The sequence below is a fragment of the Platichthys flesus genome, chromosome 20 (genome assembly GCF_949316205.1).
Source record: "Platichthys flesus chromosome 20, fPlaFle2.1, whole genome shotgun sequence".
NCBI classification, from domain to species: domain Eukaryota; kingdom Metazoa; phylum Chordata; class Actinopteri; order Pleuronectiformes; family Pleuronectidae; genus Platichthys; species Platichthys flesus.
In genome coordinates this window covers 11,590,135-11,611,109 of record NC_084964.1, presented here as the reverse complement: position 1 = coordinate 11,611,109, position 20,975 = coordinate 11,590,135, and the positions used below count along the sequence as shown (strand labels likewise).

At 40.0% G+C, this 20,975-nt stretch overlaps 3 protein-coding genes across 3 annotated transcripts; 1 reads left to right on the top strand and 2 right to left on the bottom strand.

Moving 5' to 3' along the window:
- Positions 1 to 7,369: 7,369 nt before the first annotated feature.
- On the bottom strand, positions 7,370 to 9,117 carry LOC133931897 (stonustoxin subunit beta-like). The gene is made up of 5 exons (XM_062378859.1): positions 9,009 to 9,117; positions 8,570 to 8,611; positions 8,419 to 8,481; positions 8,187 to 8,326; positions 7,370 to 8,091 (listed from the first exon to the last, which is right to left on the bottom strand). The coding sequence occupies exons 1-5, from the start codon at positions 9,061 to 9,063 to the stop codon at positions 7,681 to 7,683; spliced, it is 711 nt and encodes a 236-aa protein (XP_062234843.1). The 5' UTR covers positions 9,064 to 9,117; the 3' UTR covers positions 7,370 to 7,680.
- A 575-nt stretch (positions 9,118 to 9,692) lies between these two features.
- On the bottom strand, positions 9,693 to 13,300 carry LOC133931580 (stonustoxin subunit beta-like). The gene is made up of 5 exons (XM_062378486.1): positions 13,079 to 13,300; positions 11,289 to 11,321; positions 11,134 to 11,196; positions 10,905 to 11,047; positions 9,693 to 10,602 (listed from the first exon to the last, which is right to left on the bottom strand). The coding sequence occupies exons 1-5, from the start codon at positions 13,125 to 13,127 to the stop codon at positions 10,174 to 10,176; spliced, it is 717 nt and encodes a 238-aa protein (XP_062234470.1). The 5' UTR covers positions 13,128 to 13,300; the 3' UTR covers positions 9,693 to 10,173.
- A 2,374-nt stretch (positions 13,301 to 15,674) lies between these two features.
- Positions 15,675 to 17,423, top strand: LOC133931644 (stonustoxin subunit beta-like). The gene is made up of 4 exons (XM_062378574.1): positions 15,675 to 15,857; positions 16,261 to 16,323; positions 16,410 to 16,552; positions 16,635 to 17,423. Exons 1-4 carry the CDS (start codon positions 15,755 to 15,757, stop codon positions 17,061 to 17,063), a joined length of 738 nt encoding a protein of 245 aa, XP_062234558.1. The 5' UTR covers positions 15,675 to 15,754; the 3' UTR covers positions 17,064 to 17,423.
- Positions 17,424 to 20,975: the final 3,552 nt, after the last annotated feature.

Sequence of the window (20,975 nt, the reverse complement as noted above, 5' to 3'; positions counted from 1 at the left end):
CCAAAGTGTAGACTGTAAGGGTCTCTGCCTACAGGCAAAAGCTGGTGATATGCTCTTATTTAGGTTCTGCCGCTCTGAGTCAGCATCTTGTGGAGTTCTTCTTCAAGTAATCTCAAAATAGAAACTGAGGTTTGCACTTATGCACTTGACTTGACTTGAGAAAAATGGTGCTCAACTAATCCGTGAGAAAAGAGCAGGTGTGCACTTTGAGGTGAGAGGACATACAGAGTTTTTAGGGAGAAAGGCTCCAATACCTCCACCAGCAGCCCCCTAAGATCCAATCAATCTGCACCAGAACGTGTGCGTTCATGGATTTTTGTCCCTAACTACGCCTGATTGTTTTCTCCATCAACATCCACGAACTGGCGTCTAGGAAATGGATGAAAATGTATGTCTCTTCCACCCCTTTGATAGGACCCAAACCAACATACAATATAATTTTATTGCGAAACTCCAGTCAGTAGTTCTTTGCGTACACCTGCTGACCAACAAACGAGAAGAAACCAATGAACAAACAAACCAAACAGCCAGGGAGTGAATTCATGGTGGCGGTAATGATGTGATGAATCTTTACAGAAAGGTAAACACTCAGAAGAAAAATGGAAAGCTGAAGCTCAGCAGTATGTGTCAAGGGGAGCCGGTGTTATTGTTGTACAATGAGAAGATACCAGAGGTATGTTAAGTGCTTGGGAAGATTAGACAAAAGTCAAGTCTAAATTTATTCCTTTGGGAAAGCAGCCTAAAGGCCGGCATGGCTGATTGAGCACTGTTCAACTGTATGACTCTCCTGACACGTCCCTGTACTCCTGAAACACAGAGCCCTGCAGGTATGGCACAAAACGCTGACGCCATCACTCAGCACCGGAATAGTAATCATGCCGTCTTATAATTAGTATCTCACAAGTCCACGTCATTCGGTCTCAACCAGGAAGGTCGTCACCTCAGCTGCCCAGGATGCCCACTTCTCACAGGGGACGCATCAGGTCTGCCTGCAGCTATTTACGACCCCTCCCATTTAGCATACTTCACTCTCGGCCCTGTTGACTGACAGCTGTAGGGTTACTTATCATCTCCTGTTACGCTCCAAACAACCTGTGGGCCACTAAATCAGTGATGGTGTTTTCAAGGCTCATGGGAAATGTGGTTCCCACGGATACTTAGCTGATGCCAGGGCATATCATAAGACAGACCCTATAGTAATATATAGAGCCAGAGTGCTCAGCATGAACTAATTATAAAATTCTGTAATCATATAATGTATTAATTTGGTGAGTCAAATATAAGTTGTAATGTAAAATCTTCAAGTACACATAGGGTTAGGGTTAGAAACACACTTGGGCTACATAAGTTGTATCAGGTGGTTTTTATGTGTTCTACTGAAGAAAAACAAAATATTTTAATATATTTGTGTCTCCTTTTTAACTTTTTTACTGAATATCTGAATTAGTAACTCAGTTGATTTGAAGGCAGTTGCATTTTTTGAGCATTTTTAGTGTAAGATTTATATTTCAGTCTGTTGCATTAAAGGTTCATTGTGTTATAATATAGTGACCTCTAGTGGAGAAGTTGTATGTTGCACCCTATACCACACCCTCCCCTTTCAGACATGACAGAGAACCTGTGGCAGCCTTCAGTTGTTTTAAAAACTCAGAAGGTGTTTAGTTTGTCCAGTCTAGTCTCAGTCAGAAAACTGCCAATTTCTGCCAATACATCCCTTTCACCTAAATCTTACACACTGAATCTTGAACTAATTACATCGAAGGTGACGTTGATATCACGACCAAAATGACAAAATTATGCTATGTACTATGAAGAAAATGTATAGCTCACGCAATCTTTTTTAAGGCATCATCAATTCTAATCTTCATTTGACAACAGCAATCTGGTTTTATGAATTAAGAGTGATACAGTTATTCAGAGCCTTCATTTAGATATAAACATGAACATATTGTTAAAAGTGGGATTCAATGATATATATTATATTCATTTTTTTATTTCCTTAAAATATTAAGAGAATTTGTGATTTCTATACCGCCTGTAATAAAACTTGTTTCATTGTTTTTATTTCCCGTGTGCCAAGTGTAAAATAAACAAGGTGGAGCATATTACATGCAGGGTTGGTAAAATCTAAATCAACCACGCTTTGGCCTATGTGTTGTACAGACATAAAGATTCCAGCAGAGGGAACTGTTTAATAATTTGTTTCATATAAGCCAACATTTGCCATCAGTTAAAATAAAAATATTAAATGAAAAGGAGACAATGATATAATAAATATATTTTTTTTATTCAGTAGAACACAAAATAACAAACTGATAGAACTTATGTAGCCCAAGTGTTTTTCAATTCCTGCTAATGTGTACATACAGATACAGAAATGATGATCGAGTAGAATATTTTACATATAATTGTGTTTTTCAATGTAGTGTATGGATTAAAAGCACAATCTGTGATCCAAGTAAAAAGTACTATGACTACACAACACTCAATGTCTTCACTACCGGTGATTTGTTGAGGTATAAGAAAATATTGAAAAACTATACAATAATATATAAAACACTTCATCATAGCACCTCTTCTAACAAATGTACAAAGTACTTAACAGAAATTGAGATTAAAGAAATAATCAATACAGCATTCATCAAATGTTTTCTGACTTAAAAACTTGATATGTATATAGTGTATATAATTTTTTTGGAGCTAAACCTAAATAAAGAATGTAAACCATACAATTCTAATTTCTCTCTTACGACCAAAAATAAATTTAATAGAAATACATAGAATAAGTTATAAAAGTGGATAAAAAACATACAAATCATATCAACAGACAGACTGTAAATAAATATCCCTAACCCCAATGTCTATAATGTATCTACAAATAAATGTGAATAATAATAAAACAAAAATAATCTCTAAATGATGTTTAAGTCTATTTGGCTTTTTAGATTTGATAGTTTGCTGAGAATAAGCTGGTCAAAATTCAGACGTCACCCACAGAAAGGATATGGTGTCTCTCAATATTTATGTTTGTGTCCGTCACTCATTTTAAACACTCCAGCAGTAAATCATAAAACCTGCTCCAGTTCACTGTGTCATGTATGTAGAAGCTGCACATGCCCTACATTTGTAGAGACCTTAAAGATGAATGAGAGTGACATGTGTCTGATATATACATATCTACCAACGTATATAGATATACGTGGATGTGTGTGTTTGTGTGTTGTATACATAAACACACAGGCAGTGACAGAGAGAGAGAGGGAGGGCAACGTGTAACTGATGCTCCCACCAGGCCGTGTTAGCCTGGAGACAGTTTGAACGTGGACAAGTAGCTACATGACAGTAAATCCTGCGGGACCAATAGTGTCCGAATAAATGACGCCTGCATTTCATCGATAGTGCAACACCGGACCAGATGGGAATATTATGATATGCGCTCACTGAGTAGAGGTAATTTAGAACCAGTTGCTAAACGCAAATCATCGAGCTGCGGCGCGAGTGTTAGCACGAAGCTCATTAATCACCATCTGATGAGAGGACATGGATATTTGGGCGACAGAGGGAAAAAAAATACTCTCATATTGAAATCTTATACTTAAGTTATTTCACAGCCTCGGCTCGGTGATAAAACAAGTTCCTGCTTAGTTTGGCTGCATTCGCTGTGAAAGAGCTTGAAGTTAGATTGTTTTCTTCTGTTGTTTACAGCCTGGTTTCTTTGCCAAGCGGTGAAATGTGGGCCAGGGTCCCCTAAGTCTAAATGTAACTCTATATGTGTCACTTACTCTATATAGCTTATGCCACTTTGCTCATGACAGGCTTAGAGTTACCACTCATTCACATGCCTCGCATAAGCTCACACATCCAGACGTTTAGGGCGCTGTCACTCCGGGTGAGATTATTCTTGGATTGTGGTCTCCAGTTTAGTTTGCCGTGGTCCACGATGGATATTTCTTCCTGTCAAAAAGGTTTGAACTGTTGAGCTTACTGACTGTAAATTCTCACTTATGCTCATCGGGGGAAGCACATTATAAATCATGTTTAGCTGTGGCTAAACACAGATGTACCTCTGCAGTTATATATACACATGGTTGAGTAGCTTTATCCCTGTTTGTTGTTTTATGGTTCGTTGGAGAAATGTTTGTTCATGTAATGTTTTTAGGTTTATGACAGGTGCAATCTTTTGGACATGTTTAATAGTTTTGGGGAAATGTCCAGCAGGGGCGGAGATTAAAAGTATTTTTTTTTTTTCTGCAATAAAACAAATGCAACATAAATTGTGGACCAATAAGCTTCACCCTGTCAGGTCATGGTCTTTCCCTGATCAGGTCATAGTGTGGTGTCCTGTCATTTTAGTTTGTTAATTTCAGTCTGTGTGTTTTCTATTTCCTGTTTTATTTTGTAGCCTTGCTCTCACTGTCTTGTTTCAGCTTCTCGGTGTCTCACTTCCTGTCTTTGATTGTGCTCTCCAATCCTCATGTGTTTCACCTGGTGTAATTGCCCCGGCCGTCCTGCTGTGTATTTAAGCCTCTGTTTCCCTTTGTCTGGTGTCGGTTCGTACTCGTTGTTGTTCTAGTGGTTTCCACACGTGGCAGATACGGTTTGTTTGTTTCAGCTGTCTCGACCAGCTTCTCCTGCTTCCTTGTTCTCCGTGCGCTTTTTCGCCAGAACTTACCTGCTTGTGTTTGTGTTTTGTTTTTGTCTTGTTTAAAGCCTTTTATTATATTAAATACCTTTTTGTTAAAATCTCTGCATCCTGGGTCCATCTCCTCCCTCAAACCGTGACACATAGTCAGGGAAAGACATAAAAGTTATGTGTCATCGCAGGGAAGTATCATGGTGACTGTGAAGAAAGAAAGAGTAGATGCAGACTGTCATGTTTTCCCAGAGAAATGGACAAAGATAAGCCAGTGTGTCTAGTTTGCTTAAAGGCTAATCTCAAACATTGTTACAGCTGAAACATGAAGCTAAATTGGATGAGCTGGTAGTTTTTTGGTTGTTTTTCAAGTCGTTTTTTGGCTAAATTTGTCGCACAAATGTTTGTTTTACTAAAACACATTGTTACAGTGACATTTTTATGAAGGAAAGTTATGTGGCAAGTGTGTTAATAGCTTAGAAGTTAAGACATTGTTCAGAAGGAGATTTTGAGAAAGAGCACTGTCGCCTCCGTAGAGCTGCTCGAACTGAAATGAATTAACTCCTTAGTGACAGTTTATCTCCAAGAACCAATTCAGAGTGAATACGTCACAAGTTATTGGCAAAACACTGACGAAATTTGTTTCCTATCTGGGACATTTCTTGCAATTTTGGTATCTGCTACTTATATTGTACACATAAGATCAACATTGTACTACTTTCTGTAATCTTTCTGTATTTCTATGTTTTCTTGGTAATCTCGAACACTTGTATTAGTCTCTAAAAACAGCCTTCATCACCTTGCTTTATGCATGCCTAGCTAAATATGACCAATTTGGAAATTGTATACTTTCTGTGATGCAAACCTATAGTAAAAGTCCTGTTGACCAGATTTTGTTAGAACAGGAAATAAACAGCCCTGAGCTTAGGTGTCTGACTTCCAACTGGCCCTCATCATCATCATCATCATAATCACTACCATCTGACATCGCAAAATAGGGGCATTTATAGCCATTGTATTAGAAGGGTTATTGGGCATGCTGTATGCTTGCTTTGGAACTTGGATGAGTAGGGGGGTTAGAAAATCAAATCATTTGGACAACACAAATACTTATTATGAAAAGGGTAATTTTGTTATTGCCTATAATCTGTATTTTCTTGCTTTCTCATTACCCTACATTTTTCAGAGTGAGTCAGAAATGTCCAGAATGCAACTACAGTGAAGTGTTATTTATATTTCCAACCTCAGCATTGTGGAGTGGGGTTCATGATTTACACTGAAAGCAGCTGCGTCCTCTCCAGAGTATCTTGATTATGAGAGCACTGAGCGTTTACCGGCAACAGTTAACACCTGAACGTTGAACTGCTACTCGCAGTGAAATACCACGCTACTGAGGGGAGGTCAGCAGAGTCCTCTTAAAGTTCATCACAACGAGCGACCTCATTCACATGGTCACGTAAAAAGTTATCACCAGTGCAGTGTCCGCTCTAAACCTGCCTGTTTGGATTGGGCAGTTCTCTTGTCCTGTGTTAATGGATCTACTTTAGAGTTATCCCTTGTCATCAGTGAGTCCTACTCAAACAGTTCCACGATATGCTGTACAGTGCGTGTTCATCCTACCTGGTTTATCTTCAGTAAAAATTTTAAAGTTAATTTTTTTCATAAAACTGAACCTAACTTGCTTTATTTCTATTCACGTTAAGTTTGAACGATGTACGTAACTGATGTCACTTTTCAAAATAGACGCTCTGTAATTCATCTCAACATAGAGCGCTGTAACAAAAAACAAACGTTGATCTACTGGGTCATATATTATTAGTCGCAGTTCGCGGTGACCAACCGATGCTGTAAGTTCATGCGAGGACGTAGAAGAAGACAAGTTCAACTTGGTCCCCAGACTGAAGGCGTGATGATTAATATTGATGGTATCATGTGCCCTTCCTCTGGCAATTAACAGTAGACATGTGAAGCGAGAAGCCAATAAGCTGAACGGATCACGAGATATGCAGGTCACGTACAGACAGACGATGTTTGGTGGCTAAACATATTAATTGTGGCCACTTTTTTAAACCCAATATGAGAATTGTTGGTTCACATAACGTCAGTGACCTGGGGTTTGTGCAGGAGTCCACGTCAGAGAAATCACCGTACTGGTTTGACTGGTGTTCAGTGGATCGTCAGCAGGGCTCTTCTTGGAGCTTGTTGAATGAGGTTGCGTGAGACACTGGGCATCCACTGGTGTGAATGTTTTGTGTTTGTCCGTGTGCCCCACTTTTAGTTCCTGTTAAGCTCAAGCGTTAGGTGTGAAGGCCGCAGGAGTTTAATGGCCACCTGTCAAAGTAGGGAAAGTGATCTTGGGGACGCAGCTCCTCAAATTTCAAAGTGAGCCCCTGGCGCACATAGGGGAACGTTTCTTATTCCTTCTTCTTTGCCCAGCTAAATCCAGGGGGGATCACTGCTGCAGAGTTATACTCTGTGGGCAACCTTATCTTAGCAGCGCCAATGGGGAATGATCACGGACGGAGAAACGAGAGGCGTCGCATTTGAAATGGTCATCTGTGAGAAATGTGTGTTATGTTCTCTGGGGTTCGATCTTATAATATGTTGATAAAGTTTGGCAATATCATAACAGTGTGGTGGAAAATTAAGTCAACTTAAATTATAAAAACATCAGGAGAGAATTATTGGGTTTGAATACATGTTTTATTTCAGTTTTCATAAAGTCACATGCCACTCAACTTACCAAAAATAACATTATCAGTACACTAATATTCACGATGCTGATATTTATAACGGGACATAATTTACACAATAAAAGCACAACAAGTAAATAAAAATAGAAAAATATGTTTTCAGTCAATCATGACCAGTCAATATACAATAAATATACACCCCACCAAACCAGAACAGAATTGATGCTTTTTGGATTTGGAGGTTAAATACTATTAAATCCTGTTACATATTATTTAAAGAGATTAAATAAGATGTGTCTCAAGTGGCGCTCGCCTGGCCACCACATCATTGACACATATGCATTCATTTTTAGTTCAATCTGTTTTCCTCAGCATCGTGCACGTGGACTGAACTCCCATCCAGAAACCCGGCAGAATCTTCTTGTCGATGGTCGTCTTCACTTTGTACAACAGCATCGCCTCCCTCTCCGCCCCCTCTCCAGTTATGGTGTAAAAGTTGATTATCCCCGCAGGCTGGTCGATGTAAACGCCGATCGTGGGGCTAAACGGGACATTCTTTATGTCTTTGCATACGCTGTTGAACCAGATCTGGTAACATGTTCCCAACCAACACAGGCCCCAGGACTCCTCGTTCTCTCCCAGCCCGCTCGGCCCAGCATTCGCTCTCCTTCCAGCTCCTTCATGGGTGGCTCCGATAACCACCCACCCGGAGTACTCCACCTCCCAGTAACCCCTCACGTTTAACAAGCCCTCTTTGCACAGCACCTTCGTAGAAGATCATATTTAAAAAAGGAGAATACAATCGACATCTTTGTTTTTCAGACAGCAGACATCTGCGTTTGTGTTATTCTCTGACGTACCTGGGGAGAGTACTCGTATCTCTCTGGTCGATCCAGGACAGGACAAATCTCCTCAGTTCTGCGACGCACCATCAGGCCGCTATCGGAAATCCACAACATCTTGTTGGCGGTCTTGTCATCCAAAGTCAAATTAATCCAATCTATGGGAAAGAATGAAGCAAAAGTACATTGAATTAACTATCAATATAACATGGAAAATAGTGAAGAAACGAAATCTGAAAGCTGCTCGTACATTTCATGAGCTCAGCTCTGTTTGTTGGCTCTGGGATCCCCGGCACATAAACCACGACCTTCTCTGCAAGGATAGGAAACAGGCTTGAGTACACAACACACACACAAACACACATACTCTCAAAAACTCACACATGCATCCAATCCATTACCTGTACTTGTCTTTTCCTTCTTCTTAGATTTCATCTTCTTTCCTAAAAATGTAGAGGCCAAAGGTTAAACTTTAAGGAGATTTTTGGCTGTTTCCTGTTTCACACAGACACGTGACACGTGACAACCCTCACATGAAACAAATTCACAAGAAACAATAGCATTTAAGAAGTCATTATATATATATATACAAATTATATGTGTACAATAATGTCGATATATATATATACAATTGGAATTCTGTTTTGTTTTGTATACACAAAAAGCTTATAAAGTGTTTCAGTCCCAGGTATCAATAAGTACCTGTCACGGGTGGCAAAAACTGCCTTTGCAGATAAAAATGTACTCTTTAAAAAAGACGCCAATATATTATATGCAAGTATAACAGTTTTCATAATAAATGTAATATTTTTGCATTATACAGAAACAAGTTTACCGTACCTGGATTCATGGTCTCAGTGCGGTTGACAACGGCAGTATTGGGTCTGACCGGCATCTTTGGGTTGTTATTCGCTTCCAAAGCAACACTTCAAGATAAAATGTATCCAAAGTGAAAGTGTGAAGTCGTCGTCTTCCACTTCACTTTTATACCCTCAGGGAAGGTGAAGCAAAGAAAGGGGAGGGTGGGGTCGGGCATAGTAAGAGGCGCCTTGGTGGGGGGGGGGGGGGGGGGTCAGAGGGGGTGCGCACGCTTGACTTTGTCATAAGGACACGAGTGAGGCTACAAACAGACACCTGATTCCTCTGCAGCCTTAGGAGGTCCTTCCAAAATAAGGTGCGGTGGCCATTTAGTATGTTCCACTGTAAAATTCAGGAATCAGTAAGTGATGTCAGCGGGACACTAATTCCTTCACCAACCAAGACTTTGTGTAGGTGAAAGGTGATTCACCAAGTAATGCAGGAAGGTCATCATTATTTATTAATATATAGGATTTCAGTATTTGATATATAATCATATGACGTTTGTTTTGCTGGTACAAGAATAAAAGTGATTGATATAGAGGAGGAGTGTATAAGTGTTCTGGGTGTATTTGTCAAGTCGAATCAACTGGAGGAAATTACTTGAGTACACATGCAGCACTATACGCTGTCACTCTGTTGATATTTGCAGAACAATCCAGGACAAATTGCATCTTAGTCAGTGTTTTATTATTTTTGTTCAAACTTTTGCATATATCACATCCTACATACATTTATTCAAAACTAGGGAACTCTATACATTCTCTGCAAACAACAACAACAAAGTGGTAAAAATATATATAATGTAGTATAAACACATCTGTATAAATATTTGCATTTTGTTCCCTTTTACTTAAATGCACTAAACTATGGATAGCATGTCTATCTGATACTATATGTGAAAACTACATCTATTACTTACTACTATATTTTCAATGGTGATAATGGTCATATGCATAAAATTCATGTAAGCCTATGATGTTTACATCTTCACACATGGAAGACAAGTATTGGTGACGATCTCATTGGTGTCATTTTATAATTAAAGGGGCCTCATCAATAGTTTGACTCCAATAGAAAGGGATGTTCTTACACCTTTCTGAGCTGATTATCACAATATTGTATCCTACAATGTGGATTCAGTTCTTTAATCCTCCTTCTGTATGATTGAACACTTTGATTGTGTCCCCATCCAGAAACCAGGGATCATCTTCTCCTCGAACGTGCTCCTGACTTGATGCAGAGGCCTCACCTCCTTACCCCCTGCGCCCTCCTCTCCCTCTTTCACCTCCTCCACAGCATAGAAATTCAAGATACCAGCGGGCTGGTCGAGGTACACTCCGATGACAGAGCACTGAGGGATCCCCTTGATCTCCACGTTCTGGCCTTTGTGCCAGAAGTGGTAGCTGGAGCCGGACCAGCCGAGGCCCCATGACCCCTCGTTCTCTCCCAGGCCGCAGGACCCATCGGTGTTCCTTCTTCCCGCTCGTTCGAACGCGGTGCCGACGACGACCCACCCGGAGAACCCCACCTCCCAGTAGCCTCTGAAACCCAGGATTCCTTCCTTGCAAAGGACCTTGATGAGCATGAATGAGAGCAACAGCAACAGTTAGGAGTTATCCTCGCGTAACCTGTGAGTCATGAGGGTTGCCACTGGTGTCTCTGCTCCGTGCCAAAAGCGAATGACTCAAGGTTTAAAAATACACACCCAACATCCCTCAGGTCCACAAGTGTATTTTACTATCCAATCAAACCAGTTAAAGCCTGGTAAAGACAAGGGTCTGGCACTCGTCAGATATCATTTGATACCTTTCATGAACGTTTTAATTACTATTATTTTTTAGGCCAAATGAATACAACTAAAAGTTTTCACTATACCTGTGGAGAATACTCATATCGCTCTGGTCTATCCAAGACGGGACAGGTAAGATCGTCAGTCATGCGGGCCACTTTGGTGCCGCCCTCTGTGATCCATAGCGTCTTATTGGCTGTCTTGTCATCCAGGGAAAGCTTGAACCAGTCTGTGAGAATAAAAAAAAGGAAAACATTTAATGAAAAGTTCAATTTGGACCAAACTGTGAAACAGGAAGTAGAGTTGAAATCTCACGCTTGATGAGATCAGCTCTGCATTTGGGCTCTGGGATATTGGGCTCGTAGTCTGGAATCTTTTCTGGGGAGAGAGGGGCAGAGCGAGATCAGTGGAAATTCTCAAATTCATCTACTGTGAGCAAACATGTGGTGATCTGAAGATAACTGTGTTACCTGAGGGCGAGTTTCCACCTCTGACATTCTTTGCTGCAAGGAAAAACAAAATCAAAAAACATGTGTTTTCACCAGGGCAACCAGTATGGAGATGAAAACAGTGGGCTGTGATAAATGCCATATGCTACAGTATATGTCAGGTGTCTCTGTAAAACGGTGTTATTCTTAGAAAACTATCTGCGGCTGTCGGATCAACATATCAGCAACTGCATGCTTCCTGAACCCTGTGGTTGATTCATGCCAGGCGGTTGGAATTACCAAGACACCTCACAAGACACCTCACAAGACACCTTACATGGTGAGTGTGGGGGGGCGGGGGGGCAGAGCACAGCGTGAGACTCTGAGCTTTTCACCCGATGACAGGAGATAGCGCAGGGATGCGAAGACAATGTAAGACGTGAAACTTTTCGAGTTAATAAAGGAAGGACTAAGAGCTTATGGAAATATTGCTGGAAAATACTGAGCCCTGCCAAGCATTTTGATTTCAGATAACGATTGATTACAGTCGGCAGCATTGTGTCACGACTTTCCTTGAAGTAATAAATTATTGTTGCGTAACAGGCTTAGCCCTAATGCCAAAGTCTAGTAACTAATACGCTGGTATCAGGTGGACTCAAAGTGGCCTCCAGATTTTTGTTTAAGATGAAGATCATGATGAGGAGTCACATAATCCCCCCCGCCCCTCCCCTCTCGCATAAAATTAAGTATAAATAAAGTGTTTTATTTTTACCGACAAGCAACATCACCGCCAACATAAACAGGCCGCTTCATTCGCACATTGATAATCACCTCTGGATGCTAATGAGCTCGATGTTGTAAGGAAGAAAAAAAGCTGCAAAATACTTGAATTTTAGGAAAATCGAAAGTTACAAAAGAACATTTTGCATTATCATGCGGATGCTGAATCCCAGGTGAGGATGCATTATCGCAAAATACTTTCAAATAGACATTTTGTCTGCAGGTCTCGATCTTAACGGTTATTTTTACGCCATGTAGAATGCGTGTCATGTCCAAATGAGCTGGTATTTATCTCTCCCTTGACTGGAGGCCGAATGAGACCCCGCGGCAATGTTAAGCCACCTGCCTGGATTTAGCACAAAGGGAGGAGAAAAAAAAATATGCAACAGCTTTGTCTGGTGTCATTACAACCTCACAACATACAAAACATTGTTGGCAAACCACCGTGGCGGGCTGTACGGGGCTTGTTAGCCAAGTTGGTATTGACTGAGCAATCTGGCAATGAAAAGCATGGTATAAAAATTGACTTTCAATACTGACAAGAACATTTTCTATTGATTCAAATTGTTTTGAAAAAGCAAATAATTGAAGTGAAAAATCAGTTTTTATTAACAGCAATTCCAGTAATATCAATTGCAGAATAGTAAAAAGACTTAAATTAAATTTGTGCAATAGAGGATTTTCAAGTTTCAATTTCCAAGACTGTACAACTGGACGATAAACACATATAACACATTGTGTGATATTGTTTGTAAGGCTGATCTTGTGGACCCTTGCAGAGGAAACCATTACATGCTGCTCAAAATGACAAATGAAATCTTGTCACAGACTTGTTGTCAGGATTTGCCACAAAGAGAGCTTAAGTTTGGTTATTGAATCAACAAAAGCATTTTTTAAATAATGCTTTCTGTATTATATGCACAAACCAATGCTTCCTGCAAATAAATTAAAATTAATAATAATAGTAACACCAAGTAATTCAAAATTTTGCAGGGGAAAAGTCAAAAATATTGACTCTAAATTGTGTGAAATGCAATAAAATCAAAGTTCACCTTTGTCCGACTTCCGAGTGTTCGAAATAAGTCTTGTGGTGGTCGGCATCTTGATTCCGGCTTCAAGCTGGTCCAACCGTTTAAGCTGCTGGAGAGCCAGTCTCAGCCTGATGTCCCTGGTCACCGGGGGAATGATGAGTCTCTGTTGGCTTCGGTGTTTGACAGCCTAATGCCACACTTATATACCTTTAATACAGGACAGAGGGGATCTAATCAGAGCTGGTTGGCGTGGACAAGAGTGTGAGACAAAAACGTGCCAATGAGAAAAGGGGGGAGCAGTGAGTTTTGTAACTGGAGCTGTGTCTGTATAATTTTTCCTTAAAAAGGTTCGATGGATGCTTGGATGTCTCTGGGACATCCCCCATCAACCGGTAGAACCCGCCCTCCAGCTCCATCTACATCAGTCCTGATCTCGTCACATTGCACGTCGTCAGCGTTGATGCGTTTGTGTCACACATGCATAGATTATGCAACTGCAAACATCTAAAACCTCATCAGCAGGCTTCCTGCTGTGAGATGGCTGGCAGTGTGGTATCCAACAGGTGCAAATGTGAGATATAAGTATAACCATGTTATTCACACTTTGAAAGTGTGACAAGTGACGTAGTCTTTATATAAGTGAAATTGTTGATGTTATATGAAACATTTTATAAAACATGTATAAAGTCAATTATAACTATTATTATTAGTATTATTTCTCCTTTTCCTACAATTTCTTAAATCTATAACAATATTTGAGCAATGTATTGACATGCATTGATTTGAATTAATTCAAGCTGTCCCTAACCCCGAATATTTAGTACGTAGAAAAGTATATTTATACTTTTAACCAAAACAAATAAACTTTCAAATAAATTTGACATTAATTTGCAGTTTTGAAATAATGTCAAAATAATAAATGCTGTGGATCTATAGAGTTGTAAATATTCATATATAAACAAAAATTCAATGAATGTGAGTTTATTGATGGAAAAGCAAGGGCACTGATAGAGTGATACTATAGTTGTTGATGCATCTACTATTCAAAAAAATGTATCACATCAAATACTGGAGGACAAAAGTGAAAACACGTATTTAACCAATACAGCCCAGCTTAACCAAACCACACTGACGACTACATCCCTTGCCTGGGAGGTTAAACTCTGGCTTTACGGCGCTCTTGATCCTCATTATCACCTCCACCATCTCAAATGCCTTGGTGCAGATGGCCTGGGTTAAAAGAAAAATGCGTGTCCCCCCCGGTGGTAAACCCTTCCTTGTGATACGCTCTCAGCTGCAGCCTTTTCATCACCCTGACAAACCTCCAGTCAAGGCTGTCTCGCCCTTCTAGCGTCCCCAGCTGCCCCAGCCGATGACTGACCGAGGCGCTGATTGTAGTGCAGCTGACATACTCAACAGCACATACCAGGAACTGCCGGGGTCCTTAGTGTCCGAGAAAGCCCCATGGGGTCTGAGGCGAACAGAGGGGGCCGCGGGTAGAGGGTTTGAAATGTGTTCCTATGTGAGCTCCTCTGAATCTGCTCTCATGGGCCACAATGAACCAGAGAAAGTAGAATGCTGACAGACAAGGGATCTCTGCCAAAACACAGTAAACTATATATTGTATATATCCCAGATATGTCTAATGGGAAAACAAAACTAAAATGTGCTGCCTGAGCTATGTGGGATATATTTGACTGATAACTGGACATTTTGAAACTACTTCAACTCAGGGAATAAGTAACCACTCACGGGTAGTTTATATATGACTAAATTAACCATTAGAAGCAAAGGATATACTCACAGTCACATTAAGTTTAAGATTAAGATTCATTTATTCATCCCAAACACATGCACAGACTTGCACAGGCACACTCATGCAATTGTAGGGAATTTTAACCTCTGCTTTTAACCCATCTGGTGCAGGACACACAGAGCAGTGAGCAACCATGTACGGCGCACGGAGAGCAGATGTTGGGGGAGTAAGGTGCCTTGCTCAGGGGCACTAGACAGGTTAAGGAGAATCCTCTTGGAGTTTTGGACAGATCAATCCAGGTTCGTCTTTTTGTTGTTTCTCCGTGGAGTCGAACCAGAGACGAACCAGAGACCTTCTCTGCCATTAGTCCAAGTTTCTGCCACTAGTCCAACGCCTCTGTTAACCGTAACAGACTGACATTTAAAGGGAACACATGGTGGTGTTAGTGTTTAAACCTCTCTCTTTAGTGTCACAGGCATGACAAATTCAAAAGCTACCACAACGAGTGAGTACCTGCCAGTTTCTGTTCTTGCACGCTGATGAATTCCAGACAGGGTTTATCTCGTCTCCATCGCCATTTCTACAGGTTTCAAAATGCATCAACGTTCTGTCCTCCTCATCCACGTTCCTGCAACAGGCCCTAGTTAAGACAGTGTGTGTGTATCAGTACAAAGAGATGACAGGATAATAATATTTGATAATTGACGATGGCACGTTGAGAACCGCCCTGATAAATACGGGTCAGTGGGTCAGGCCTTGGCGCTGACACTCGGATCCTGGTTTTAGCAGCCTCCGGTGGCACGCCCATTAGTGAGCTCATTATGTCCACATACCTTACCAAAAATGTCTCAAATGGGAGCCTCTGGGGCCCCAAAACCTTTAATGCCCCCTTTGCTGGGGGTATATAAAGAAGTAATTTGCGTCGTTGCTGGAGTGTGCTGATGATGGATTGGAACATTCAGGAAACCGCAACAGAGAAAGAAGCGACAAAGATGCCGACCAGCGCTCCCAGTACGAGGATCACGCCTGCAGCCGTCAGCCCTGGTGAGGGAAGTGCATAATCGTTTAGAAAACTAAGCTTCATCAACCAGCTGTAAGGGAAATATGGATTATCAGAAGCTATTTAGTAAAGTTGATCTGAGTCTTTAAGATTTGTTTGCTAACGTGTTCAATTTCACAGCTCTCCGATTCAAGTATTGACAGTTCTCTGTTGGCATATTGTGTATGTACTGTTCGTATAACCTTTCTTATGTTGACGCCATTGAACTGGACAGACAATCATAATTCATTCATATTTCCAGGGACAAAATCTAAGGATGTGATTGTTTTAAAGTCAACTTCTCTCAGTGTTTCAAAGAGCGAGCAACTCACTGAAAGTTTAACCACTCTACAGTCATTGTATTCACAGCCAGCTTCTCTCCATTACATTATGTTTGTCATCATTCAGATAACATCCCAGTCTACGAGCCCAACATCCCAGAGCCCACCTGCAGAGCTGATCTCCTAAAATGTAGGAAAATTTGTTTTTCTTCCATTTTCTTTTCTCTGATATTTGCTACTATTCGTACTGAAAGCACATTTTCCGGCATCCCACAGACTGGGTGAAATGTTCCCTGGATGACAAGACGGCCAATAAGATGCTGTGGGTCACGGAGGGGGGATCCAAGGTGTCACGCATGACCGATGATGTCACTTGTCCCGTCCTGGACAGACCGGAGAGATACGAGCACGCCCCCCAGGTACGGCTTTTAAGCAACACTCACCGATTTTTGCGACTCTTCTGAAATGTTCAGCTGGCTTTTAATTCTCTTTCTATTCAAGGTTCTTTGCAAAGAAGGCATCCTAGGCCTCAGAGCTTACTGGGAAGTCAAGTATTCAGGATGGGTGGTGGTCGGAGTGACCTACGAAGGGGCCGGGAGGAGGGGAAGCGACGGACCCTGCGGGCTGGGGGAGAACGAGAACTCCTGGGGACTCGGATGGGCGGGATCCCACTACCAGATGTGGTCCAATGGCAACAACTCAGATATATGTGACATTCCCCAGTGCACCACCATCGGGGTGTACCTCGACCATCCGGCTGGTGTCATCAAGTTTTACGCAGTGGAGGAGGTGAAGGAGGGAGAGGAGGCAGAAGGCAGGAGGAAGATCCGACTGCTGCAGGAGATCAAAGGCTCCTTCAAGGGGAGGATGGTGCCGGGTTTGTGGGTCGGACAAAAATCATCATGTACGTTTGTACCGAAGGAGGAGTAAAGTAATGAAGAGTGCAGTTATTTATTTCCATTTCTCACATTTCCATATAAACTCCATTGATAACACATAAACATATCCATAAGTCAGACACTTTGTGGCGAGTGAAATTTAAAAAGATTCATTGACTATGCATAGAAAATCTTTGCATGGATAATAATATATTTCTCAAGAAGCTGCTATTTGTTTAACAATTCATATGAATGTTGATTTTGTGGAAACTGAATGTTAAATATTGATTATTGGTGTCATACACTGTTTATGTCTATATATATATATATATATAGTAGCATTGTGAAATTTGTATTTTAGCAATATGTATATCATCTGTATAATCTGCACTTTAAATAAAATGCGTTACCTTGTGTGGCTTCATCTAAATGAAAAAACTTTTTTGAAGTTTTCATGAGTAATAAAGACTATTTAAATTATAATTTAGCTGTTTACGTTCATAGAGAATACACATGGAAACTGAGATTGGCTACTATATAAAATAAATTTTATTTTGCACAATTTATACATTAATATATTTCAGGTCCATGGAACCACATTAAAACCAATATTAATGCTTACTTCATTTAATGAATAAGCATAGAAAATTAAAGCAGGCTCACTTCGTTGGTAACTCCACATCTGTAAACTCCTCAGGATTTCCACAATGTGGAGGAACATCCCAAATATATCAGCATCAATCACAAAGAGTAGAATGACCGCGATATAGAAAGTAACTGATTTCAGAGGGCAGCTCTCAAAGAAAGAATAAGCTGTCTTTGGATCAGAAGCTAAAGGGCTTCTGTTCATGCTAGACATATCTAAGAGGGTTCAAAGGAGACACATTTTCCTGCGGCGCTTTGTGTTATCCTCAGCTCAGGGGTCATGATTTATAAATACAAAGTTTACACCGCAGGAACATTAATCCATCAATGTCATGAGGAGCATTCAAAGTGGACCTCACCTGCAGCTGCTCTGGATCTTTCATTCTCCAACTTCCAATGTTAACACTGTGCAGAGAGGAGGGGGAACCGCAGGATTAGGTTGGTGACATGAAAGCAAATCCTCGGGGCAATAAACAAGATGGACTGTGAGCACACAAATAGAGCCAATGAGGGAGCGTGCAGCATGGAGGAGAGGACCTGGTCAAATATAACAGAAGAAGATGCAGGACTTCACTCATGTTCATTTAATTTACAACAACAACATCAGTGCATGACATAAGTCTGTGACGATTAGTCGGGGGGGGGGGGGGGGCACACACACATATGAACAGTATGGGAGAGATAAGGGACAAGAAACTAATGCAGAGAGTTTCAGAGGCAGAGACATGATTAACTACTAACTTCTCACACAAATGATTTAGATTATTTGTCATAACTGTCCACCGTTATTCCTCTACATAGTACAGTGTTATAAAAAGTTGAATTCAGGCATTTCTTATGGCTCATCGATATGGTACATGAAACGGCAAAGCCAGAGAAGCATGTAGAACCATCATTCTAAAACATTTTTTTATTATAGAAATGCTTAAAATCTAACTCCCACCCAATGCTTATTTCCTGGTTCTATAGTCCCATCACCCACAGTTTGCTGCTGGTTGCTGGTTGAGATGTGGACCCTTCTGAAATGCAGTGGTGCTCTCCCTCAGCAACCAATGAAAGCCGGGACTCATCACCCAAAATGCATGTCACTGTAATTTTAATGCAAATATTTGATCATTTTCTTTGTCACCTAGGAGATATTTTGAATTCTAATGTTGCTGACATGTCTTCATCAGTTAAATCAGTGGAACGGCCTCTCTCTGAGTCGTACCTCCAGCTGAATGATAGTTAAATTGTGTAGTCAAGGACAGTATTGTGTTGTCCCCAACGTCTGAGCTCACTGTTCAACTCTCTCTCTGGAAAAGTTCTCAAGTGACGCTTGGTGCACTCTGACCTCTAGTGGTGGTACAAGTAGCTAGATCACTGAACTAAGTTAAAGAACCAGTGTTAGCAATATAAATATACTCCTTCAGAAGCCAAAGTCCTGCTTTAAAGTTTCACTGTGTAAGATTTAGGTGAAAGGGATATATTAGCAGAACTCTAATATAAAATAATCCTAGTGATGTTTCCACTGGTGCTTTTCCGCTAAATTGTACAAAAATTGTGGTTTTCATTACCCTGGAGTGGTCCCATTATATTTGAATTACATAGGGAGCGGGTCCTCTCCTCTTTACTTTATTTGAATTAGATTTATTTAAAATGTCATCTTTCTTTTTGAAGCTGATAGTAGCATGGGATCGAAACAAGTACTTCAAAATTGTACTTCACAATTAACAATTAACCATGTGCCATATTTAAATGAAAATGAGTAACTTATGGAGGTTGTATTATGTAGCCTACCATGACTTACTCTACCTTTGATTGACATAACTGTGTTGTTGCGTCTGTGGTTTCCAGTCACTGGAATAAAATCACCAGTTCTGCATCAGTAAACAGTTTTATTAGAACCTTCTATGATAGGACATTGTTATACATCCCAGCTAGTCGATGTTCTGATCTCCAGCATATCCAATTTAAATAAAAAAATCGGTATTACATTTAAATCAGAAGTCTCTGCTTTTTTTCATTAAAATTAAAAAGAACAGTGTGATATTTTCGCAGTCATTTAACACATAATTCCCAAAGCATTTTAAAACTATTTGGTCAGATACATGTGAGTCAAACTAAATTATGGTAATTAATATTTTGTGTAAAAACCTTACATTTTTCAGCAGATTATTTCTTTCCTCCCGGCAATTGCTTGATTGCTTCCTTTATTCTGATCTTAACTTGGTGAAACTCTTTGTATGAGCTTGTTATTTATAGGTTTGAATATGATTTTTGAGTTGGACTCATAACGATTTGTTGAATTTTTTTGAAATGTCATTTCCTGTTTTATTTTGAAGTTACTTAACTTGTGTGACTCTTACTTACTTAACTTTACTTCACCTTCCTTCTACTCCCCTGTACTGTCCCCGGTTCTCCCGGTCCCTTGTCTCTGTGGGTCATATAGAATATTATATTTGTACATAAAGATCACTATGCATAATATGATCAGTCTGTATTTAAAGATCAGTCTGTATATAAAGATTAGTCTGTAAAGTTTACAATATGAAAGGAATAAAGCATTTCACTTCATTTTTACAACATGTATATTATCTCACTCATTAGTTGTAAATTGTATTGCTTAAAAAACTCATCGAGTATTTCAATTTATGCAGAGTAAAGTTCTGCATCAGTTAATTTAATGGAACCTCAAGATATGTCCACCAGATGGAGCCCTTGTCTTATCTATAATTTCGGATTTATGCACTGGGTTACAGCAAGATGTTTTTCTACATTGACTTTAATTTCATGTGCAACAAATATGACAATTTTATTCATTATATGCATTTGTTTGTTATTAATCGATTTCTCTGAGTGATGCTGATTCACAATTTATTCTCCACATCAAAATCTTGCTGTGTTCGAAAAAAACAGGGGAAAGTCAAGTGGAAAAAAACAACAACATTATTTACTGTATCCACAAGAGGGAAGTGTTGTCTTCCATTTAAGTAGTTGAAAATGATCTCCACATGACTGACTGGTCTGGTTTTGTTATGAATTATAAAAACCTATTCAAGAAACACATTATGTAAATATTGTGGAGCTGACATTTTTAGTCATTTTCGTATTCATTATATATCAACAATTGTATTTTAGAAATCAACAACGGTATAGGTCAGAAATTCTATCCACAATGTAAGTGAAGCAAAAAGGCCCTGAACAAATAACGCTATAAGATGAGTTAGAGCACAGATTAAAATAAAAGAAACTCAATACAAACACACTTTAATGCACAACATGATATACCTGTATTTCCCACCAGACAGTGCAGTAATTGCTCAATCATTAGTGGACA